This window comes from Panthera pardus, unplaced genomic scaffold (genome assembly GCF_024362965.1).
Source record: "Panthera pardus isolate Hobbes unplaced genomic scaffold, ASM2436296v1 HiC_scaffold_1, whole genome shotgun sequence".
In the NCBI taxonomy this organism is placed as follows: domain Eukaryota; kingdom Metazoa; phylum Chordata; class Mammalia; order Carnivora; family Felidae; genus Panthera; species Panthera pardus.
The window spans coordinates 55,267,693-55,286,823 of record NW_026526654.1 but is presented as its reverse complement, the minus strand read 5'-3'; the positions used below and the strand labels follow the sequence as shown (position 1 = coordinate 55,286,823).

General features: G+C 38.8%; 1 protein-coding gene across 5 annotated transcripts in view; it reads right to left on the bottom strand.

Moving 5' to 3' along the window:
* DIAPH3 (diaphanous related formin 3) overlaps positions 1 to 19,131 on the bottom strand; it is a 504,744-nt gene that overhangs the window by 343,924 nt on the left and 141,689 nt on the right. For all 5 annotated transcript variants that reach the window (XM_053898946.1, XM_053898962.1, XM_053898954.1 and 2 more), the window contains 2 exons: positions 18,125 to 18,261; positions 14,624 to 14,729 (listed from right to left, as the gene is read on the bottom strand). In XM_053898946.1, the coding sequence (XP_053754921.1) occupies positions 14,624 to 14,729; positions 18,125 to 18,261 (243 nt within the window). The remainder of the gene's footprint in view (positions 1 to 14,623; positions 14,730 to 18,124; positions 18,262 to 19,131) is intronic.

Genomic DNA, 19,131 nt, shown 5'->3' with positions numbered 1-19,131 from the left:
TTATAGACAAAAAAAATTCTATAATCAAGGTAAGGATCAAAGAGTTCTTTCTAGGTTTTTAAAAATGTATACTCAGACATAAAGACTTGTTTTATCACACAATTTCAAACTAATATAGCATACCGGCAGAAGCAGGGGCCAATATAGCATCTATGTCATACAAATCAATTCCTACAGACAGTGGAAAAGGCTCACGAACTATGAAGGTGAACAGATCATGCTGCCTGTCCTCATGAAGACAATAGATCAATGATAAAAATATACTATGTAGAAAAGATATGTTCCATATATACTGGGAATGTGGAGAAACCAAATAAAAACAAGGACAGCTGGGTAACGGCATTGACTCTTAAAGATAAATAGGAAGGCAGCCTGATGAAGTGAAGGACTGAGATGAGATGTTCTCAGCATCTAAGGAATTAACCGGTTAGAAAACCTGGGCCCTGGGCCCTTCCGTTGCATCACAAAGGATTCAGGAGAGAGCGGCTCCAGGAGTCACTAGAGATGAGGTTGGACAAGGACACAGGCCAGATGAGGCACAGCTTTGTATGCCAAGTCAGAAAGTTCAGGTTCAACTGGAAATAGGAGAAACTACAAGGAATGTAAAGGAGAGGCAACAGTAGAGGTAATAATATTAGTTAAGAAACTATTGTAGAAGCAACTTTAGTGAGCAATGATGAGAGCTTGAACGTTTGAAATCTATGAAAACTGACAGAATTTGATGGCTTGGTGGACATGGGGTAGAAGAAAAGAATTTGTGAGAGCCCCTCTCCTTTGTTCTTCAACTAGACAAGAGGAGGTACCATTAACAAAGCTATAAAGTACAAGGAAAGAAAGAGGTGGAGGGGGGGGCTATTTCAAGTGTTAGTTAAATTCTATTTAGTTAACATATATGGTAAAATTGGTTTCAGGCATAAAATTTAGTGCTTCATCACTTACATTTAACACCCAGTGCTCATTTGAACAAGTGCCCTCCTTAGTACCCATCACCCATGCTGTCCATTCCCCACCCACCTCCCTCCATCAACCCTGTTTTTTCTCAATAGTTAAGAGTCTCTTATGATTTTTTTCCCCTTCCCCTATGTTTCTCTTTTGTTTCTTAAAGTTCACATATGAATGAAATTCTATGGTATTTGTCTTTCTCTTACTTATTTCACTTAGCATAATAGGACACAAAAATACAGATTTCAAGGGGCACACACAATCTGATATTTATACAAGCATCATCAACAACAGCAAAATATGGAGTCCAAATGTCCATCAACTGATGAATGGATAAAGAAGATATGGTGTGTGTATATACACATACAATGGAATATTACTCAGCCAACAAAAAGAATGAAATCTTGCTATTTGCAACAGTGTGGATGGAGCCAGAGTGTATTACTCTATGAGAAATGGGATTCAGAGAATAGAATAAACCCTGCTTTTAAAATTCTGAGATTAAAATGTACATTAGGAATCATTAATTCATTAAAAAAAATGTTTAGTTATTGGGTACCTAGCCTGTGTCAGCAGGGGATATTAACAGAAGCTCAAGGAAATAATGGCATTATGATATTCATCATAAAAGAATCACCATCCTGTTTCATGTTCCAAAAGTGTAGCATATACGATTTTCATTAATTTGTATTTAGCATTCTAATTGTTTAATAGTGTGACAAAATCTACCTCCCTATGAAGTAGATGAGGGTAAGTAAACAGTGCTTCTGCCTTCCTGGAAACATCCTAATTTAACTAAAGCCTCTATCTTTGGGCATCAGAATGCAGAATTCACTTTCTGTTTACTAGCTCAACCATTTCATTTCCTCAAAGCCTATTTATTGGTGCCCCCTCAGCACTTCTCAGTAGTAGGGATATAGCTATGAGAAAAGACAAAAATCACTATCAGAAATGAGAGTCAAGATTGACTCCAAGGTTTTTAGCTTGGGCAATTCAAAGGATGGAATTATCATTTATTAAGGTAGAAATTAAATCATTCATTAAGATGGGAGAAAGAGGCTTGGAACGACAGATCAGGGGAGTTGGGTTAGAAATACATTTTAGTGATGAGCATCGAAATAAAGTGGAGAAGAAAACTGGATATAGGACAGCCAGGTTCAAGAAAAAGATGACCACAGCAACTGTACATAAAAATCAAGGTCTTGCATAGAACCATCTAGGAGTAGCAGAAAGGAAAGGTGACATACAGGAACTGATGGGGCATTTCAATGGCAGGTTTTGCTTTCAAGGCTGGGCAAATAAAGTAAAAAGGCATCCGGGCACCTGGATGGCTCAGGTGGATGAACGTGTGACTCTTAGTTTTTTGGCTCAGGTCATGAGCTCCTAGTTTCATGAGTTCAAGCCCTGCATCTGGCTCTGCACTAGCAGAATGGAGCCTGGTTGGGATTTTCTATCTCCCTCTCTGCCCCTCCCCACTCATGCTGTCTCTATCTCTCTCAAAATAAATAAGTAAACTCAAAAAAAAAAAAAAAAAAATTTTAAGTATAAAATGCATCAAAAAGGTAGAAGAAAAATAAGCTTGTGGTGCTCAGGAAATATGGGAGGAAAAGTTTCTCAACAGAGAGGGTGATCAACTCAGTCAGAGGCTCTAATAGGTCAAATAAGATGACCAATAAATTAACATTGGTTTTGGCAAATTGGTGACTTGATAAGAACAGTTTCTATAAAAAGGCAGAGTTGCTGTCCCAAGTAGGACAACACTTGCCTTCTCATGGGTACCATATGCAATCAGCAAACAAAAGCATACCATTAAAATCGGCACTAAAATATTCTTCTCCTTGCTCCAAGCACATCTCTATACTTTAGAAATACTGGTTATTAACCTTTGCTTTCAGCGAGTAAGGCACTTCTCTTTAGGTGTTAAATCATGGACTCAGTTCTGATGATTCGGAAAGCAAATACTGTAAGCTCATTTTGTTACTCTTACCTTAATTATCAAAAAGGAGGCTTGCATGAAATAAAGTATTTAACAAAAGTTATAGCTGGAGGAGTGTGTGTATGTCCATCTAGGGCTTAGGATGGCTGAAGGTTTCCTCAAGAGCAGCGGCAAACAGAAGGTGCACTGTAAGGACTGGGGCTGGGAAAGCCCACAGACAAAGATGAGGAAAATGCACAGCCAGAGCTGTAATTATAAATAGTGAGAGAAATGTAAACAGTGCAGGAGACTATAAGGCACAGACACGCAACAGGGGGCAAAGTAAATAAACCGTAAACAGAAATCTCAAAGATACTCAATATGAGGAATAGAGCTGTTCCAAGGCAATCTTAGGAACAAAGCAAATGATCAAAGAAAAATCATTCGACCTGGAAAAAGGTTAATCGGCAAGACAAAGAAAGAAAGATGCCCCATGTACATCACTTCAGCAGCAAAGCAGCTTTCTGCCCTTGAAAACAGGCAGGTTTGCTCACATGTGAATACACAGCACCTAAATTTCCTCTGGTACACAACTGCACTATGGCTAATTATCACTATGCTGAAAACAAATATGAGGAGAAAAAACCACTTTATGCATTTTTAAACTTCGAACAAGAACCTTTGACCCTTTTGCAAAACTCCAAGCAGAAAATTCAAGGGACCCTAACAGGTGTGATGCCTGAGGCCCAACCATAAAAGCTCATCCAAGTTTTTCGAAGGCCATCACAGAAAATGCCTTCTCCATGATTGTGCCGAAGGAACTGAGAAGATATCTGAAAGCCAAAGCAAGCATATTCTTTAGAAAGCTCATACTTTAAAAACAAAACACAAAACAAAAAAGAAAGCTCACACTTCAGTCAACATGTTCATTCTAAACACAAGTAGATGTTTTTACAAGTAAAACGATGGCTATATGACACTGAAAATATATCAGCTGCACAAGCTAAATTCACATTATAAACAAGTACCAGTCAAGTACTTACATAGAAATTCTATCGGAATCTGTGAATAATTATTACATGGGCTTGGAAGATACAACTTAGTCTGCTCTCCATCTTTCCTAACCCATTGCTGAAATCATTTGTTTTTCTTTGCACAATCAAATTTCATATTTCTCAAGTTAAAATGAGTAAATGATGCTTACAGATGAAGTTCCCCTCTACTGCAGACAAACTCCAAAGAATTTAAAAAGCACTGCATTAACTCAGAATAAAAACTAACCAGACTACATTATATGGACAAACACAGAAACATTTAAGTAGATCAGCAGATGTCAAGTTCTATAATTTTAACTTCCAGTTCAGTGCTCTGTCAATTATAGACACAAAGAACAACTCAGAGTCCAAGGTACCTGCATAGAACCCACATAAACACAGAGAAATAAACTGCAGGATTCAAGAGGCTACGATTTATACGTATAGAAATACTGGAAAAACAAATGGATTTTTAAATATTTATTCAGAAACTTCCCTCTGAAACAGCATTAATTTCTTCTGTGTCCTCTCATGCATTTTGCTGTATGCCTTAACTACTGCATTTTTCTTATGAAACATTAGCTATCTTCAGATTCCCAAGTATAAGCTTCTTAAGGGCAGGAGTATACTTCTTTATGGTCCTAGTATAATCCAGCGCACAGCAGTCACTGAATAATTAACTAATTGACTGCTTAATTATGAAACTCTGTGCAGTTACCTCTGAAGCATGAGGTAAGTTTATCTTTCTGGCAATCTACTATAGCATAACTGAATAAATTTATTATGTAAACTCAGAAAATTGGCAGTATGTGCTAGACAAAAATGTTCGCCACAATTTATACTTAAGTGTGTACTCCATATGACAATATGAGGTCACATTAGATTGTCCCACTATGTTTCTTTAATGTCTTCACTTAATGGCCTATTATTTACCAGTCCATTTTAATACATTTAACCTTTTGATTCATATTGACATATGAATCCTACTGATGTAAACCTCAATAGAAGTAGTCAAAACAGAGAGGAATTAAACTGATCTCTGCATCCTTCTGGAATGCCTCCACAATAATCCTAAAAATACATTTTCTATACTCTCTGTTCTTCATTTGGGTCCTTCATTAACGGTGAGAATAAGTTATCTGAAACTGAAAACTTCGGTTAGTAATTTTGTGGGGGAGTGTGGAGATACTTGAAACAAGACAAAATAGTAAATTAAGGTAGGACTATTTATTATAATGAGGACTTTATTTGGTCTTAAGCAAAATTAAACTTGAGAATATTTTGAGCATTTCAGGGGTACGGAAAAGAAAAGAAACAGAAGCAAATAAACTTGACTGTATCTAAAAGGGTATTTTAACCCATGATTTGTTTCAATGTTCTATTTCTCAATTATTGTCTAATAACAGATTGCAAGGTACAGTGACTATAACTCAATTAAAGGTAATTTTTCCTACTTTCTGAGACATATGAAAATGTGATCCAATCGATTTTACAAATATCTATTCTGTATTTGAACTCAATAAAATCCAGAAATTGAAGAGGCTTTTTTTATTTTGTTTTTAAGAGAAACTGTGCCTTTACAACAGCCATGGGAATGCAGTTCCTTGACTGCAGGGAGTATAAATGACTAACAGCCCAGCCCCAGCTGCTCCCTGTGAAATCCATCACAAGATTTGAGTCAAACCCACACTTCCCACCGGCTTCTCCCAGCCAGTGTCTGCACACAGCAAGAATAGTGAGACAGGACATGAAGGGCTTTGACTTGAGGATTCCCCAACCACGTTGCCAAGTTCTCCCGGAACTGCACAGCAGCCTAAGATACTTCCCCCAAGCCTCCTTCCTTCTCTCCTCCACCTGGGGTCAAGTGTGCACTGAGCTGGACATCTCCCCACCTGCCCCAGCCCTCTCCAGATCTCTAGTAGGCATTTCCCCTAGCTCCTTGCTGATCAAATCACTTGCTTCTCAAAGGACCTAGATTAACATAGCCTTGTTCTACAAAGCAAGTTGCGGAGAATATCGTTTTCAATTTTTCTGATTCTTAAGTATTATACATGAAACTTCTTTTGTAACAGGGATTTTTACTTTTTCTTCTTGTTGTCTAAATGTGAGCACCCTATCCACTTTAGTACGTAAGCATGAGACATTCGTTAACACCATGTGCATGCCAGGTGTCTGAATATGTTTGAGACCTTATTTTCCTCTTGTAACAGTTCTTGAGACAACAAAGACCTGGATTATATTTCTCCCTTTTGCTTCTTTGGAAAATACATTTCAGGGTAGAGCAATATCTATGGGAATCCTAGAAAGACATATCTATCATTCACCCCAGTCCACCGAATCCTGGAAGGATATAATCTACTACTCTTGTCCACTGTCCACTCAGTCTGTAATTAAGGTAGAGAAAAATACTCTGTAGTACCGCATGAACCAAAATTAATGAGGGATGCATTCCGTTCTAGCTACACCAAGGTACGATGAATGACAGGAAAAACAATAAGAGCACAGACTGAAGAATAAGAGGGTGACAAGAGAAGGTTTAGTGGTCTGCTCCCCAATGCATGACAGTGCACCACCATGGGTCTCTTACATTTCTGCATGCATTGCAAGCCAAGGCACTGACTGCCATTTTTCTGGATGAACTTTTCAAGGAAGTTTGAACGGCAAATGGGTAGGCATGCTTCATGTCCAGTCTAATAAAGATAATGTCTCTTTGGAGCAAAAGGCAGGCACAATTACAACCCATTATAAAAGATTAGGATTTCCTAAATTCAGAGTTCCTGTCCTGTAGCACAACCTGGCATCCCCACCTTATCTTTAGACTCTCCAAAACAAAGGCCTGCACTCAATTTTATCCTGAACTGGGAATCCTATTGTTTATCAGACAATTGGGAGGCCACGTTTTAAGCACTATTACCCATTAGCCCCCTATTTGATAAAGATCCCATTTGGGGGGCTCCAATAACTGTAAACAATGCTTTCATTCCAGAAGCACCATGTGGACATTCAAGACCACACATCTTATGAAGAAGCAAGGCATTAACTTGCTTGTCTCTCGAAAAACACCAACTTTCACCTTAGAGGAGATCATAAGAGATGTTCAAGTGTTTAAGCAAATGCTAGCGGTACACCGTGCAGTCCTCAGACAACCATGACAAGCTCACTCTCCAACTGAGGCTACCGTTGGTCCTGGAGAAAAAAGTTATTTATGTGTGCATGCAGGCAGTTATCCCTATGATGGGAATCACCCAAGTGGAAAAGGTGCTAAGAAATCTGTCCCCGATTTTAGTTGACATTATCAATGATACCACACATTAGCCCCAGAAAGCACTCAGATTCAACTCACTAGCCAGGGTTGTTATGGATAAAAGTATTGCCCTAGACTTCCTTCTTGCTGAACCAAGGGAAGTCTGTGCAATCACTAATATGTCATTCTGTACCTGACTACCTCAGACAAGGTGGAAAAACCAACAGAAAAAAATTAAGAAAAAAGCCTCCTGGTGTTCAAAGTCAGACCTTGATGGTCTGTGGGGTTTGTTTAGCTGACTGGATCTAGGACCTGGAAGGCCTGGCTGAGGTCCATATGACAGGCTAGCCTCAACTTACTGTTTAGAGTACGGCTGACCAAGAGCTTTAATTAAATACTCTGAGATAAACTGAAGAGATTTTGTCATAGCTTTTATCAATCAAAAAAAGCGCTGCCTGTGATGGAAGAGTTGAATTCCCTAAACTCAAGGTTTCTCTCCTAAAACACAAACCACTGCAACTGGAAACTGAGGCTGATACAAAGCTGTACTTGAGCCACTACTATTGCTGTGGGTAATGAAGTCCTTTGTTTTCGACCCAGGCATTTATGTCTTCTCATAGCATGCATAAGACTAACAAGGCAAACTAACACATTAACTTATAAGTGACACAAAATCACAGACCCTTCATCTTCTTGACACTCCCCACCCATGAGTCCAAGAGGACTGAAAGAGGAAGACAACATAGGAAAAAATGTAGCACGTAGTCACCACAGGCCTGAAAACACGTACACAGAAGCAAAGCCAAACAACCACCCCAAAAAACTCAAGGATTACCACCCTTTGATTCCTTTCCTGACAAAAATCTACCACAATTCAAACAGTCCTCCGACCAACAGCAAGGCTTTGGACAAACTCTTTAGAATCCAGATAATGTTTCCGATACGCTAGCAAATTATGGCTCTAAAATGAGAAGGGAGAAGATACACGTAGAAAGGAAAAGAAAAATAAAGGGAAAGAAACGAAAATAATAGATAAATTCAACATGTGGTTGAAACTAGGGACTGGTTCACCCGCACTTATTCCAACCCTCTTCTGGGAAAGCAGACTGTGTCAGTATGAGAGGACAATCATACATATCAAGACCGGACCCTATGAGGAAAGGTTTGGGTCTGTGGCAGAAGCACTATTGTCTGCTCTATGGTCTCAGGTGCTGACTAGAATAGAATGTTGGGAGTGGTTTTTCCCTTAGAACATTCACGGATGTTGTCTGGCATTTCTTCTACATTACGTCTGTAATACCCATCCACACACAGTTCCCTCCCACAAGTTCTGTTAAGGTATCCAGCACCATTTCCTGCTTAAATTACCCACAGTGGATTATGCTGCTTGAAGCTGAAAACATCTCTCTGATACACTTGAGAAAAAGTAATGTATAATTTAAGTCTGATATTTATATTTGTACTTTCTTTTCTGATAGGTAAGACTCTCTAAGGCCTGAGAATAATTTTAACTTATTTCTGGGACTCAGTTTTTCACTTTCTTTCTCTACCATATGCGTGGGAGGAATGAAAGTTATGTTCAGTTCTATCAAAAACATAGGCAGTCACATTATCTTCATTATTATCAGACTCAAAAAAAAAATCTAACAACACTCCTTTCAAAAGTACTATGTTATACTTTGCAATAAAAGAACAATGAGATTTTTTTTTTAATTTTACCATCTCCCACTTACTCCAATTTAAAAGCAAACAATTGGTTTCTATTTTATTCAGTGACAAACAAGTTTTATTTTTAATTTGGTGATTTGCTAATATCCACCAGCCTAGCACATTTCAATCAATGCAAAGTATACAGGTAATGGTATAAAATGGGCACTTAGTACTCAATAGTTTCATGGGCAAATTGATAATGAGCTAGCTCTAAAATATACTTTATTGTAGAAAATTCAGAAATATCCAAAGAGAAAAGTATTTTTAGGTATTACTAAAGTGTTGCATGATCTTTTTAAAGGAAACAGAGAACAACCAGCAACCCCCAAAAAGACAATCTACTTACTACCCACCCCCCCAACACACAACCCTTCTCCTTAAGTTAGTTATCTGGAAAACAGTACCTTTAACTCCTAACTTAAGCTTGCCACCTGCTAGCTATTTCATATATTAGGCTTAGTAATAATGAGAAACCTTCCTTCCAGAATAAAAATCCACAACAAAAGGGTTGAGTAGGGAAAATAAGAATTAAAATTCTTCCCATTGCTTATTCATCATCAAAAGCATACAAATTTAATCTGGCCTTATCAGAAAAATGGGGAAAAAAATGCTAAAATGAATTTTCACTTCTCAATGAAAATTAACTTTTAAAAACTGTATGAAGAAATTTTAGTGTTTCAAAAATAACACAACTAACCATAAAACAAAATATAATTACTTACAACTAAACAAATTACTTTCATAAAAGCAAATACAATCAGCCACCTAGATCTTGGTATAAAATTTCTCAAGAACTGAATCAGATGATTTAAATAACTATCAAGGGGAGGTGTTGCTGCTAGCCCTGCCCCCACCCTTATTCCCCTAACACTAAATACGGCAAACAAGCAGTCATTGAAAAAAAAAAAAAAGAAATCATCTCCACAAATTTTCACAGGCAGCATTACTCATAAAAGCCAAAAAGCAGAAACAATTCACATGTCCACCAACTGACAAATGATCAACAAAATGTGGAATATCCATACAATACGCATAATATTTGGAGCAGAAAAAAAATGAGGTTGCGACACATACTTCAACATGAATGAACCTTGAAAATATTATGTTAAGTGAATGCAATCAGTCAGAAAGGACCTCATATTGTATTATTCTTATCAAATGTCCAGAATATGAAAATCTATAGGGAGAGAAAGTAGATTAGCAGTTGCCTAGAGCTAGAGGGAAGGAGGGCATTGCAGGCTGACCGTGAAGGGGTAGGGTGGGGGGATTCTTTTAGGGGTAAATAAAAGGTTCTAAAGTTGATTATGGTGAAGGCTACACAACTCTGATTATACACAAAATACTGAACTGTCTACGTCACATGGGTAACTTTTATGATACGTGGATTTTATCTCAATAAAGCTGTTAAAAAAATCATTTCAAATTTATATCAGATCTTTAGATAAATGTTTAAATTTCTTCAAGTCTTAATGTCGTCTTTAAACCAGTAATCCACTCTCAATTGTTAACTGACTATTCTCTTTCAGAGAATTGTATAGATATTTACTAGCTAAATATAAATTTATCATAACTACACCAATCATCTTTCCATATGGTAGCACCTTCAATGAGAGTAACTACCATAATAGAAATGACTAAATATACCCAAGAATGTTTTTGATACGTGTAGTTTGCCTTCAGGTTCATATGGTAATCAGTTATAATTCTTAAAGTTCGAATAGATGTACCTCAATGTTTGATAGCCAAAACAAATTTAATAGGCAAATAACGAATTTTAAGGTTATAATGGTCACCTCTCAACTGTCAATCATGTTATTTACCTAGATTAAACATGGCTTTGTTCTTTTTTTTCTTAAAATTTTATTTTGAGAGAGAGAGAGAGAGAGAGAGAGAGAGAGAGAGAGAGAGAGAGAGATGAGGGGCGGGGGGGTGGGGGTGGGTGCAGAGAGAACCGTAAGCAGGCTCCACACTGTCAGCACAGAGCCTGATGTGGGGATCAAACCCACGAACCATGAGATCATGACCTGAGTGGAAACCAAGAGTCAAATGCTTAGCCAGTTGAGCCAACCAGGCACCCCAAAACGGCTTTGTTCTTAACAAGACATTTTTTACCCCTTTCTTCAGACAGAGCTTTAAAATGTTAAATGATATAATATTGCCATAAACTGGGACCTTAGTTTTACCAAGATTTGTTCTTAACTGTTTATTTTGAAATAATTGTAGATACACAGAAAGTTGCAAAAAGAAACAAATGCACAGTAGATCCTAGGTATTCCTAACACCTTGCATGATTATAATACAACACAAAAACCAGGAAAGTGAAATTGGTACAACCCACAGAACTTACTTAGCTTTTAGCAGCCTTACACTCATTTGTGTGTATATGTACAGTTCTATGTGAGTTCATCCTATGTGTACGTTTGTCACCATCACCACGATCAAGATGCAGAACTGTTTCACCACACACAACTCCCTGCTGCCATTCATTTATGGTCACACCCAACACTTTCTCAGACCCCGTTCCAAATCTTTGGCAACCACTAAACTGTTCTCTGTCTCTAAAACTTGGTTCTTTCAAGAACGCTATATAAGTGCAATCACAAAGTGTGTAACCAACAGCACTGGCATTTTTTTTTTTAATTTTTTTTTAACATTTTATTTATTTTTGAGACAGGGAGAGACAGAGTATGAACAGGGGAGGGTCAGAGAGAGAGGGAGACACAGAATCTGAAACAGGCTCCAGGTTCTGAGCAGTCAGTACAGAGCCCGACGCGGGGCTCGAACTCACGGACAGTGAGATTGTGACCTGAGCTGAAGTCAGACGCTTAACCGACTGAGCCACCCAGGCGCCCCTAGCACTGGCATTTTTCAATCAAGGTAATTCTCTGGAGATTCACCTAAGCTGTTGTATATATCAATAGTTCATTGTTTTTCATTACTGAGTAGTATTCTATGATACAGGTGTACCACAGTTTAACCCTTCATCTGTTGAAGAACTTCTGGGTTGTTCCCAATTTGAGTCTATGACAAATAAAGCTGCTATAAAAATACATGAACAGGTTGTGTGTGAGCATGCATTTTGTTAATCTGAGATATGTTCACGGGTATTGAGAAGTTCTAATTATGTAACAATTTTTTAAAATCTTTTGATGGTTTCTTTTTTTTATGTTTGTTTATTTTTGAGAGAGAGCAAGTGTGCATGCAAGCAGGTGACGGGCAGAGAGAGAGACAGAGAGATAGAATCCAAAGTAGGCTCCAGGTTCTGAGCTGTCATCACGGAGCCCGAAGTGGGGCTTGAACCTATGAACCGTGAGATCATGACCTGAGCCGAAGTTGGACGCTTAACCAACTGAGCCACCCAGGTGCCTCTAGTTATGTAACAATTTTAGTATCAACACTCCTAATGTTTCTGAGAAAGGAAGATTGCCTTCAGTCTCCAATCTCCACTGTTGTTAATTGAACAAAATTCCTTTTGAAGTCTACCATTTACTCAACTCTTACGGCAAATGAACTAAACATTTTAAATACATTAATCTATATAATCCCCACATCAACCATGGGGTAGTGATCAACAGTCTCCTTATCTTACAATTAAAAAAAAAATGGAGGCAAAGAAGAGGTCTGGGGCATGATCCTGGGTCACAGAGCCAGGATGGGAAGAGCTGGGACTTAAATTCAAGCTATCTGACTCAGAAGTCTACTCCTTCCATTCCAAGACAGCATCCCGTCCACTCTTGGGATGTATGTATTATTAAATACAAAAAGTATACACTAGCACAAAAAGTATTTAGGGGATAAAGTTTATATGTGACTATTACATTTCCTAAGTGAGATTTTAAAAACTGGACGTGATCTCTAATATGCTATGCAAATGACCAAAATTCATCTGATAACCTGTTGCTATCTGCACAAACATTATACGGGTAAAAGGTAACCTGGGTACTAAAGGAAAATTCAGGTAAAGTCACCAGCTTTTCTCTACGAAGTTTTTTCTGTGTTCCCTCTTCCTTAGGCTTGTGGTAAATAGGAGGCCTGGGGCCAGATGAGAAAGGAGGAGAAGGGAGGGGCTCCTGGGTGGTTTAGTCAGTTGAGTGTCCAACTTTGGACCAGGTCATGATCTCACGGTTCATGAGTTCGAACCCCACAGGGGGCTCGTTGTTGTCAGTGTAAAACCCCCTTTGGGTCCTCTGTCCCCCACTCTCTCTGCCCCACCCCCGCCCATACACTCTCAAAGAAAATAAACATTTAAAAAAAAAAAAAAAAAAGAGAGAAGGGAAATGAGAGCAATGACATCCTTGTCCGTGGATACACACTGTAGACTCTAAGACTCTAGAATACATATGAAAAATCTGAAGGAGTAAGGTCCACATCAGAGGTGATAACACATCCCAGGCCCCTACTCCCATGCTCTCTGACAAGCCCTGATGAGTAAGTAGAGGCTTTTTTCCAGAAGCTCTGGTAACAGGACCTATGCATTAGGGAATATATACTCGGATCTCCAGCCCTACCTGTTGCCCAGAGAAACAAATCACAACAGGGTTCCTCACCAGCCATTCACAAACACTGTCATCAGAAAGGTCATCATCACAAACACCATCCTCAGAAATACCATAATACATTTTTTTAATTTTGACATCTCTAAAATTTTCTGATTGCTCATCAAATACTATCTTTTTTTTTTAATTTAACGTAAGATTTGGTTTCTTTATTCCTACCACAATGAAAAATAATACAGAGGCCAAGCTGCACAGACCTTTAAATAAAAGTTAAAACTAGAAGTTTTTTACTAATTAAGGGGGAAATAAATTTACTTTGTAGCTATTATTAGCACATTTTGGTTTTTAATCATTGCTCCACATTAGAATCATCTGAGAATCTTTAAAAATCCCAATAGCCAAGTCATACCAATTACATTTTTAAAATATCCAGAGGTGGGAGTCAGGTATTAATTATTTCCTTAAAGATACTCAGGTTATTAGCAATAACTAACAATTCCAGCAATTAAAACAAAACCCCTCTTTTTTTTTTTTTTTAAAAAAAAAGGAGAAATTATATAAACATTAGTTATACAGCTTGGACACTATACTAGTTAAGTCTAAAAATAACTTCCTTAAAAAAAAAAGTGACTTTCTATAACAGCACTTAAATATTTTTTAATTTATTTTTTAATATTTATTTATTTTTGAGAGACAGAAGACAGTGTGTGAGCAGGGAAGGGGCAGAAAGAAAGGGAGACACAGAACCGGAAGCAGGCTCCAGGCTCTGAGCTGTGAGCAAAGAGCCTGACGAGATCATGACCTGAGTCAAAGTTGGACGCTCAACCAACTGAGCCACCCAGGTGCCCCAATAGCACTTAAATATTTAAATATCTTTGAAAATCCTAGTGTACCTTGGTCTCCTTATTATTCATGCAAACTCCTAACTTTTCAGATATAAAAACTAATAATTCAGCAAAAAGCCGTAATTCACTTAATTGTCCAAACTTCATAAAAAGTTGTAATTATCAAGTAGTAAGACTAACAGAAAATAAAGAATTCATGGACTTTGATTATCGATTTTATAGAAATCCCTAGGAAGTCAGCATCTAAGAAAGTAACCCAAGGAAATAATAACAGGTATACACCAAGTTATAACTATAAGAACACATTGTGATATATTACACATTAGAATTCTATACATTTATTTGAAATGTTATAAAACATTCAATGGCATGCAGGGTTTCATACTTAAATATAAGCCAGTCAGAAAACAATATGTAAGATTATACCTGAAACTTACCTGCAGCTGAGCTGAATCATGCCTGAGACCTTCCACAATAGATGAAAATCTGTCAACATTTCTTTCTTCTCCAGCTGATGTTAAAGCTTCTAAAACCTCTTCAAGGCTATCAGAAAATTTGAAATTAATTAAATTGCCAACAGCAAATAATCTAAATGCCTTGATACAACTGCTTGATCTATTCAACTCCAGAGTCACTACTCCCAGAACCAGCAACATTTTAAAAGCTTACTGAGTACATAGCATGTATCAAGTACTAGCTACATGTTTTAATTCATTTATGCCTAATAACCCTATGATGAGGGTAACTTATCAAACATTTATAAAGTGCTTTCTACACATCAGGCATTATATAAATCAGTTTACAAATATTAACTCTTTTTAATGTATATAAGTCTATGAAGTTGGTATTGTCCCATATTATAGAGCAAGAAACTGAGGGAGAAAAAAGTTAAACGATTTTTCTAAGGTCTCACGTCTCCTAAATGATGAAGCAAGGATCTGAAATCAGACAGTCTTTGTGGTGAGCACTGTCCTGGTTTCCTTAATCATTACACTCTACTTCCTTTTCAGTGTAAATGAAGTCTGATAGCCAAAAATACACAGTAGTAAGGATTTATATACACACATTCGCACATAAAAAATATGCACATAAAAATACGCACATAAAAAGTAACAGTTAAAGATCTATAGTCGCTACACCTTTAAAGAACAGTGTTAACACGATCTAGTGTATTGTAGGTCAGTTTGTAGACGTAAACGTGTAGTCTGTAAATGTTATCTGTATCATTTTAATAACCTATTATGAAGTCAAGAAATAATAAATATGGAAGAAGTAGAAGAAGAGGAAGGTGAAAAAAGAGGAGGAAAAAGAGAAAGAGGGTAAAGAAAGAAGAGGGAAAGGAGATGGCCAAGAGGAGGGAAAAGGAAAGGAAAGGAGAAGGTGTTAAGGAGGCAAGAGGGAAGAGAGAAGACACAAGAAATGGGTGGAAAGAGGGAGGAGGAGAATGGAGCAGGAGGAGGAGAGGAAGAAAGGCGGAGGGGGGAGCACTAGGTGCATCTTGTGTGTCAATATTAAATACCCTCTTAGGGTTTTTACAATAAAGTTACTATGGTCTTTTTGAAACAGTTAAGGGAATGTGGTGCAGCTGTACCTGGCTTCACGTGCTGGCGCTGCTGCTGGGGACATCCTTGTCCATGGACACACACCTAGCTGTGCAGCCACGAGAGGACATCCTTGTCCACAGACACACACCGTAGCTACCCACATAGCCACAGGGGGACATCCTTGTCCGTGGACACACACCTATCTGTGCAGCCGCGAGGGGACATCCTTGTCCGTAGACACACGCCGTAGCTACCCGTGTAGCCAGAGGGGGACATCCTTGTCCATGGACACATGCCGTAGCTACCCACGTAGCCACAGGGGACATTCTTGTCCGTGGACACATGCCATAGCTACCCACGTAGCCACAGGGGACATCCTCGTCCGTGGACATACGCCGTAGCTACCCGTGTAGCCACAGGGGGACATCCTTGTCCGTGGACACACGCCATAGCTACCCACATAGCCACAGGGGGACATCCTTGTCCGTGGACACACACCTAGCTACCCGTCTTGCCTGGGGGGACATCCTTGTCCATGGACACACGCCATAGCTACCCACATAGCCACAGGGGGACATCCTTGTCCATGGACACACGCCATAGCTACCCACATAGCCACAGGGGGACATCCTTGTCCGTGGACACACGCCATAGCTACCCGTGTTGCCGCAGGGGGACATCCTTGTCCGTGGACACACATTGTAGCTACTCATGTAGCCACGGGGGGCATCCTTGTCCGTGGACACACGCCGTAGCTACACACATAGCCACAGGGGGACATCCTTGTCCATGGACACACGCCGTAGCTACCCGTGTAGCCATGGGGGGACACCCTTGTCTGTGGACACACGCCGTAGCTACCCACATAGCCAAAGGGGGACATCCTTGTCTGTGGACACACGCCGTAGCTACCCGTGTTGCCGCAGGGGGACATCCTTGTCCGTGGACACACATTGTAGCTACTCATGTAGCCATGGGGGAATCCTTGTCCGTGGACACACGCCGTAGCTACCCGTGTAGCCACGGGGACATCCTTGTCTGTGGACACATGCCATAGCTACCCGTGTTGCCACGGGGGAACATCCTTGTCCGTGGACACACATTGTAGCTACTCATGTAGCCACGGGGGGCATCCTTGTCCGTGGACACACGCCGTAGCTACCCGTGTTGCTGCGGGGGGACATCCTTGTCCGTGGACACACGCTGTAGCTACTCATGTAGCCACGGGGGGACATCCCTGTCTGTGGACACACACCGTAGCTACCCGTGCAGCCGAGGGCAGGGCCTGAGTCTTGCCTGCTGACTCTCCAATAATCCACACAGAGCAGCTCAACAGTTGCCAGGCCCAGGAGGGTCGCCACAAGGACAATTTTCAAATGCATGCGGGAGGTTCTGCTTACAGGCCTCTCTACCTAGCCTTTATGAAAGGGCTATTTATTTACTCTGTAGGTTGTTCTGTTTTTATATCTTCACCCTTTTTAAAAGATATTTTAAATAATTTTTAAATGCTTCCTGTAATAAGAATCCCAATCTTTCAAAAAAGAAAAAAAAGGGGGGTGGAGGTTTATCTTTATAATTATCTTTTAATATGTATGTAATGGTCTTTTGCTTACAATCCTAATATGTGTGGATAATGTCTTTAAAGTTTAAAACTTCAGGATGTATTTTATGGTCAAAGACTACCCTCAACCAGTAAAGTACTATTACATATAGCACTTTTATTATTTTTTTAAGTTTATGTATGTATTTTGAGGGAAAGAGTGTGAGCATGGGCTAGGGAGGGGCAAAGAGAGAGGGAATGAGAGAAACTCCCAAAGCAGGCTCCAGGCTGCCAGCATGGAGCCCGAGTGGGGCGAGTGGGGAGGCTCGGGGGCTCAAGCCCATGAACCATGAGATCATGACCTGAGCTGAAATCAAGAGTCGAAGGCTCAACCAACTAAGCCACTCAGGTGCCCCACAAATAGCATTTTTAAAATCTGCCTTACAAACAGATTTTCAAATAATATGATGTTTGCTTTTACAAGGGAAATTGCATGACCTACAATTTGAATTAACTCTATCTGGAAAACAAAAATCACTTAAGAAACAGAAACCATTTGCATATTTTTTTAAGTCTTTGTTGAGAATTTTTATTTAGGGTTTGAATTCGGAACAACTTAAATACGATGAAGAAATAAGTTTTTCATAGAAAAAGGTTAGCCCATAACTACTATACTGATTGAGAATAATTATTACTCAAACATTTCTGTTCAGACAATTATGAATCTAAATCAGCTGCTTAAGTAATACTTCATTTATTAACAGTAAATTCTGGTCTAAAATAGAATAATGAAAACATTAAGTAAATCAAATTATATTGTTATATAATTAGAGAAATGAGTTGAGAGGACTTACATGCTTTCCTCCCCTACAATGCATACTGCAGAGAGGAGTTTTACCACATCTGTCATCATACTTGGGTGCTTGGGATCGATGGCTTTGGCTAATAGAGAAAGACTCCTTTCTTCACTCATAATTCTTTCCAAGCCATACTATAACATTTTGGAAATAAGAGGTTAAATGTTAGCAGTTTATTGGGGGAAAAAAAATAGTGCCCTAGAGGAAATACAGTTATTAAAAAAGTTTATAGGATAATATTTTTTTTTTACTTTGTACAAGCTAGAAACTATAAGGAATGTATAACATCTTGGAAAAAATTCATAGACTTATTCACATCAAAAACTATGATAGTCAACCAAACATAACTCCTCAAAGGTGATTTTACAATAGTATGACTTACAATTACTAAGAAAGCTAAGTATCCAACTGGAGAAAGGGAGAAACAGTGAGGAAAATGGAGATTTCCCAACAGAAACACACAAAATAAAAAGTCAGTTTTTGTACCGGACACTGAGGCCATAAGGAGCTTTCCTGGGAAGGATGGTTGGTAAGGGATATACCACACAAGTAAATACACAGATCAGCTCTAACCCAGAGAAATATAATGAAAACCACCCACACAATATCTAGTTTTCCAATAAAAAAGTAAAATTTTAATCAAATTAATCCAGTATATCTAAAATATTATCATTTCAACATAATCAATATAAAACATTTATTGATGAGACAGGAAGAAAAAATAACTAAGTATTCAAAACCCAATGCATGTTTTATATTTACAACACATCTCAGTTCAGACAAGCCACCTTTCAAGTGCTCAATAGCCACAGGTGGTGACCACATTACATAACACACACCTAGATAGTAATGCTGAGTTCATAAAATGGGCACAAGTTGAAAGAAGATTTGGACAGATCCCGTGTAGAAACTGCCATGAGGAGCATAGATACTCTGATCCGACTGGTATTTTATCATCAGAAAGACAATGCAGTTGTAAACACATTATATAAATGGGATGATGC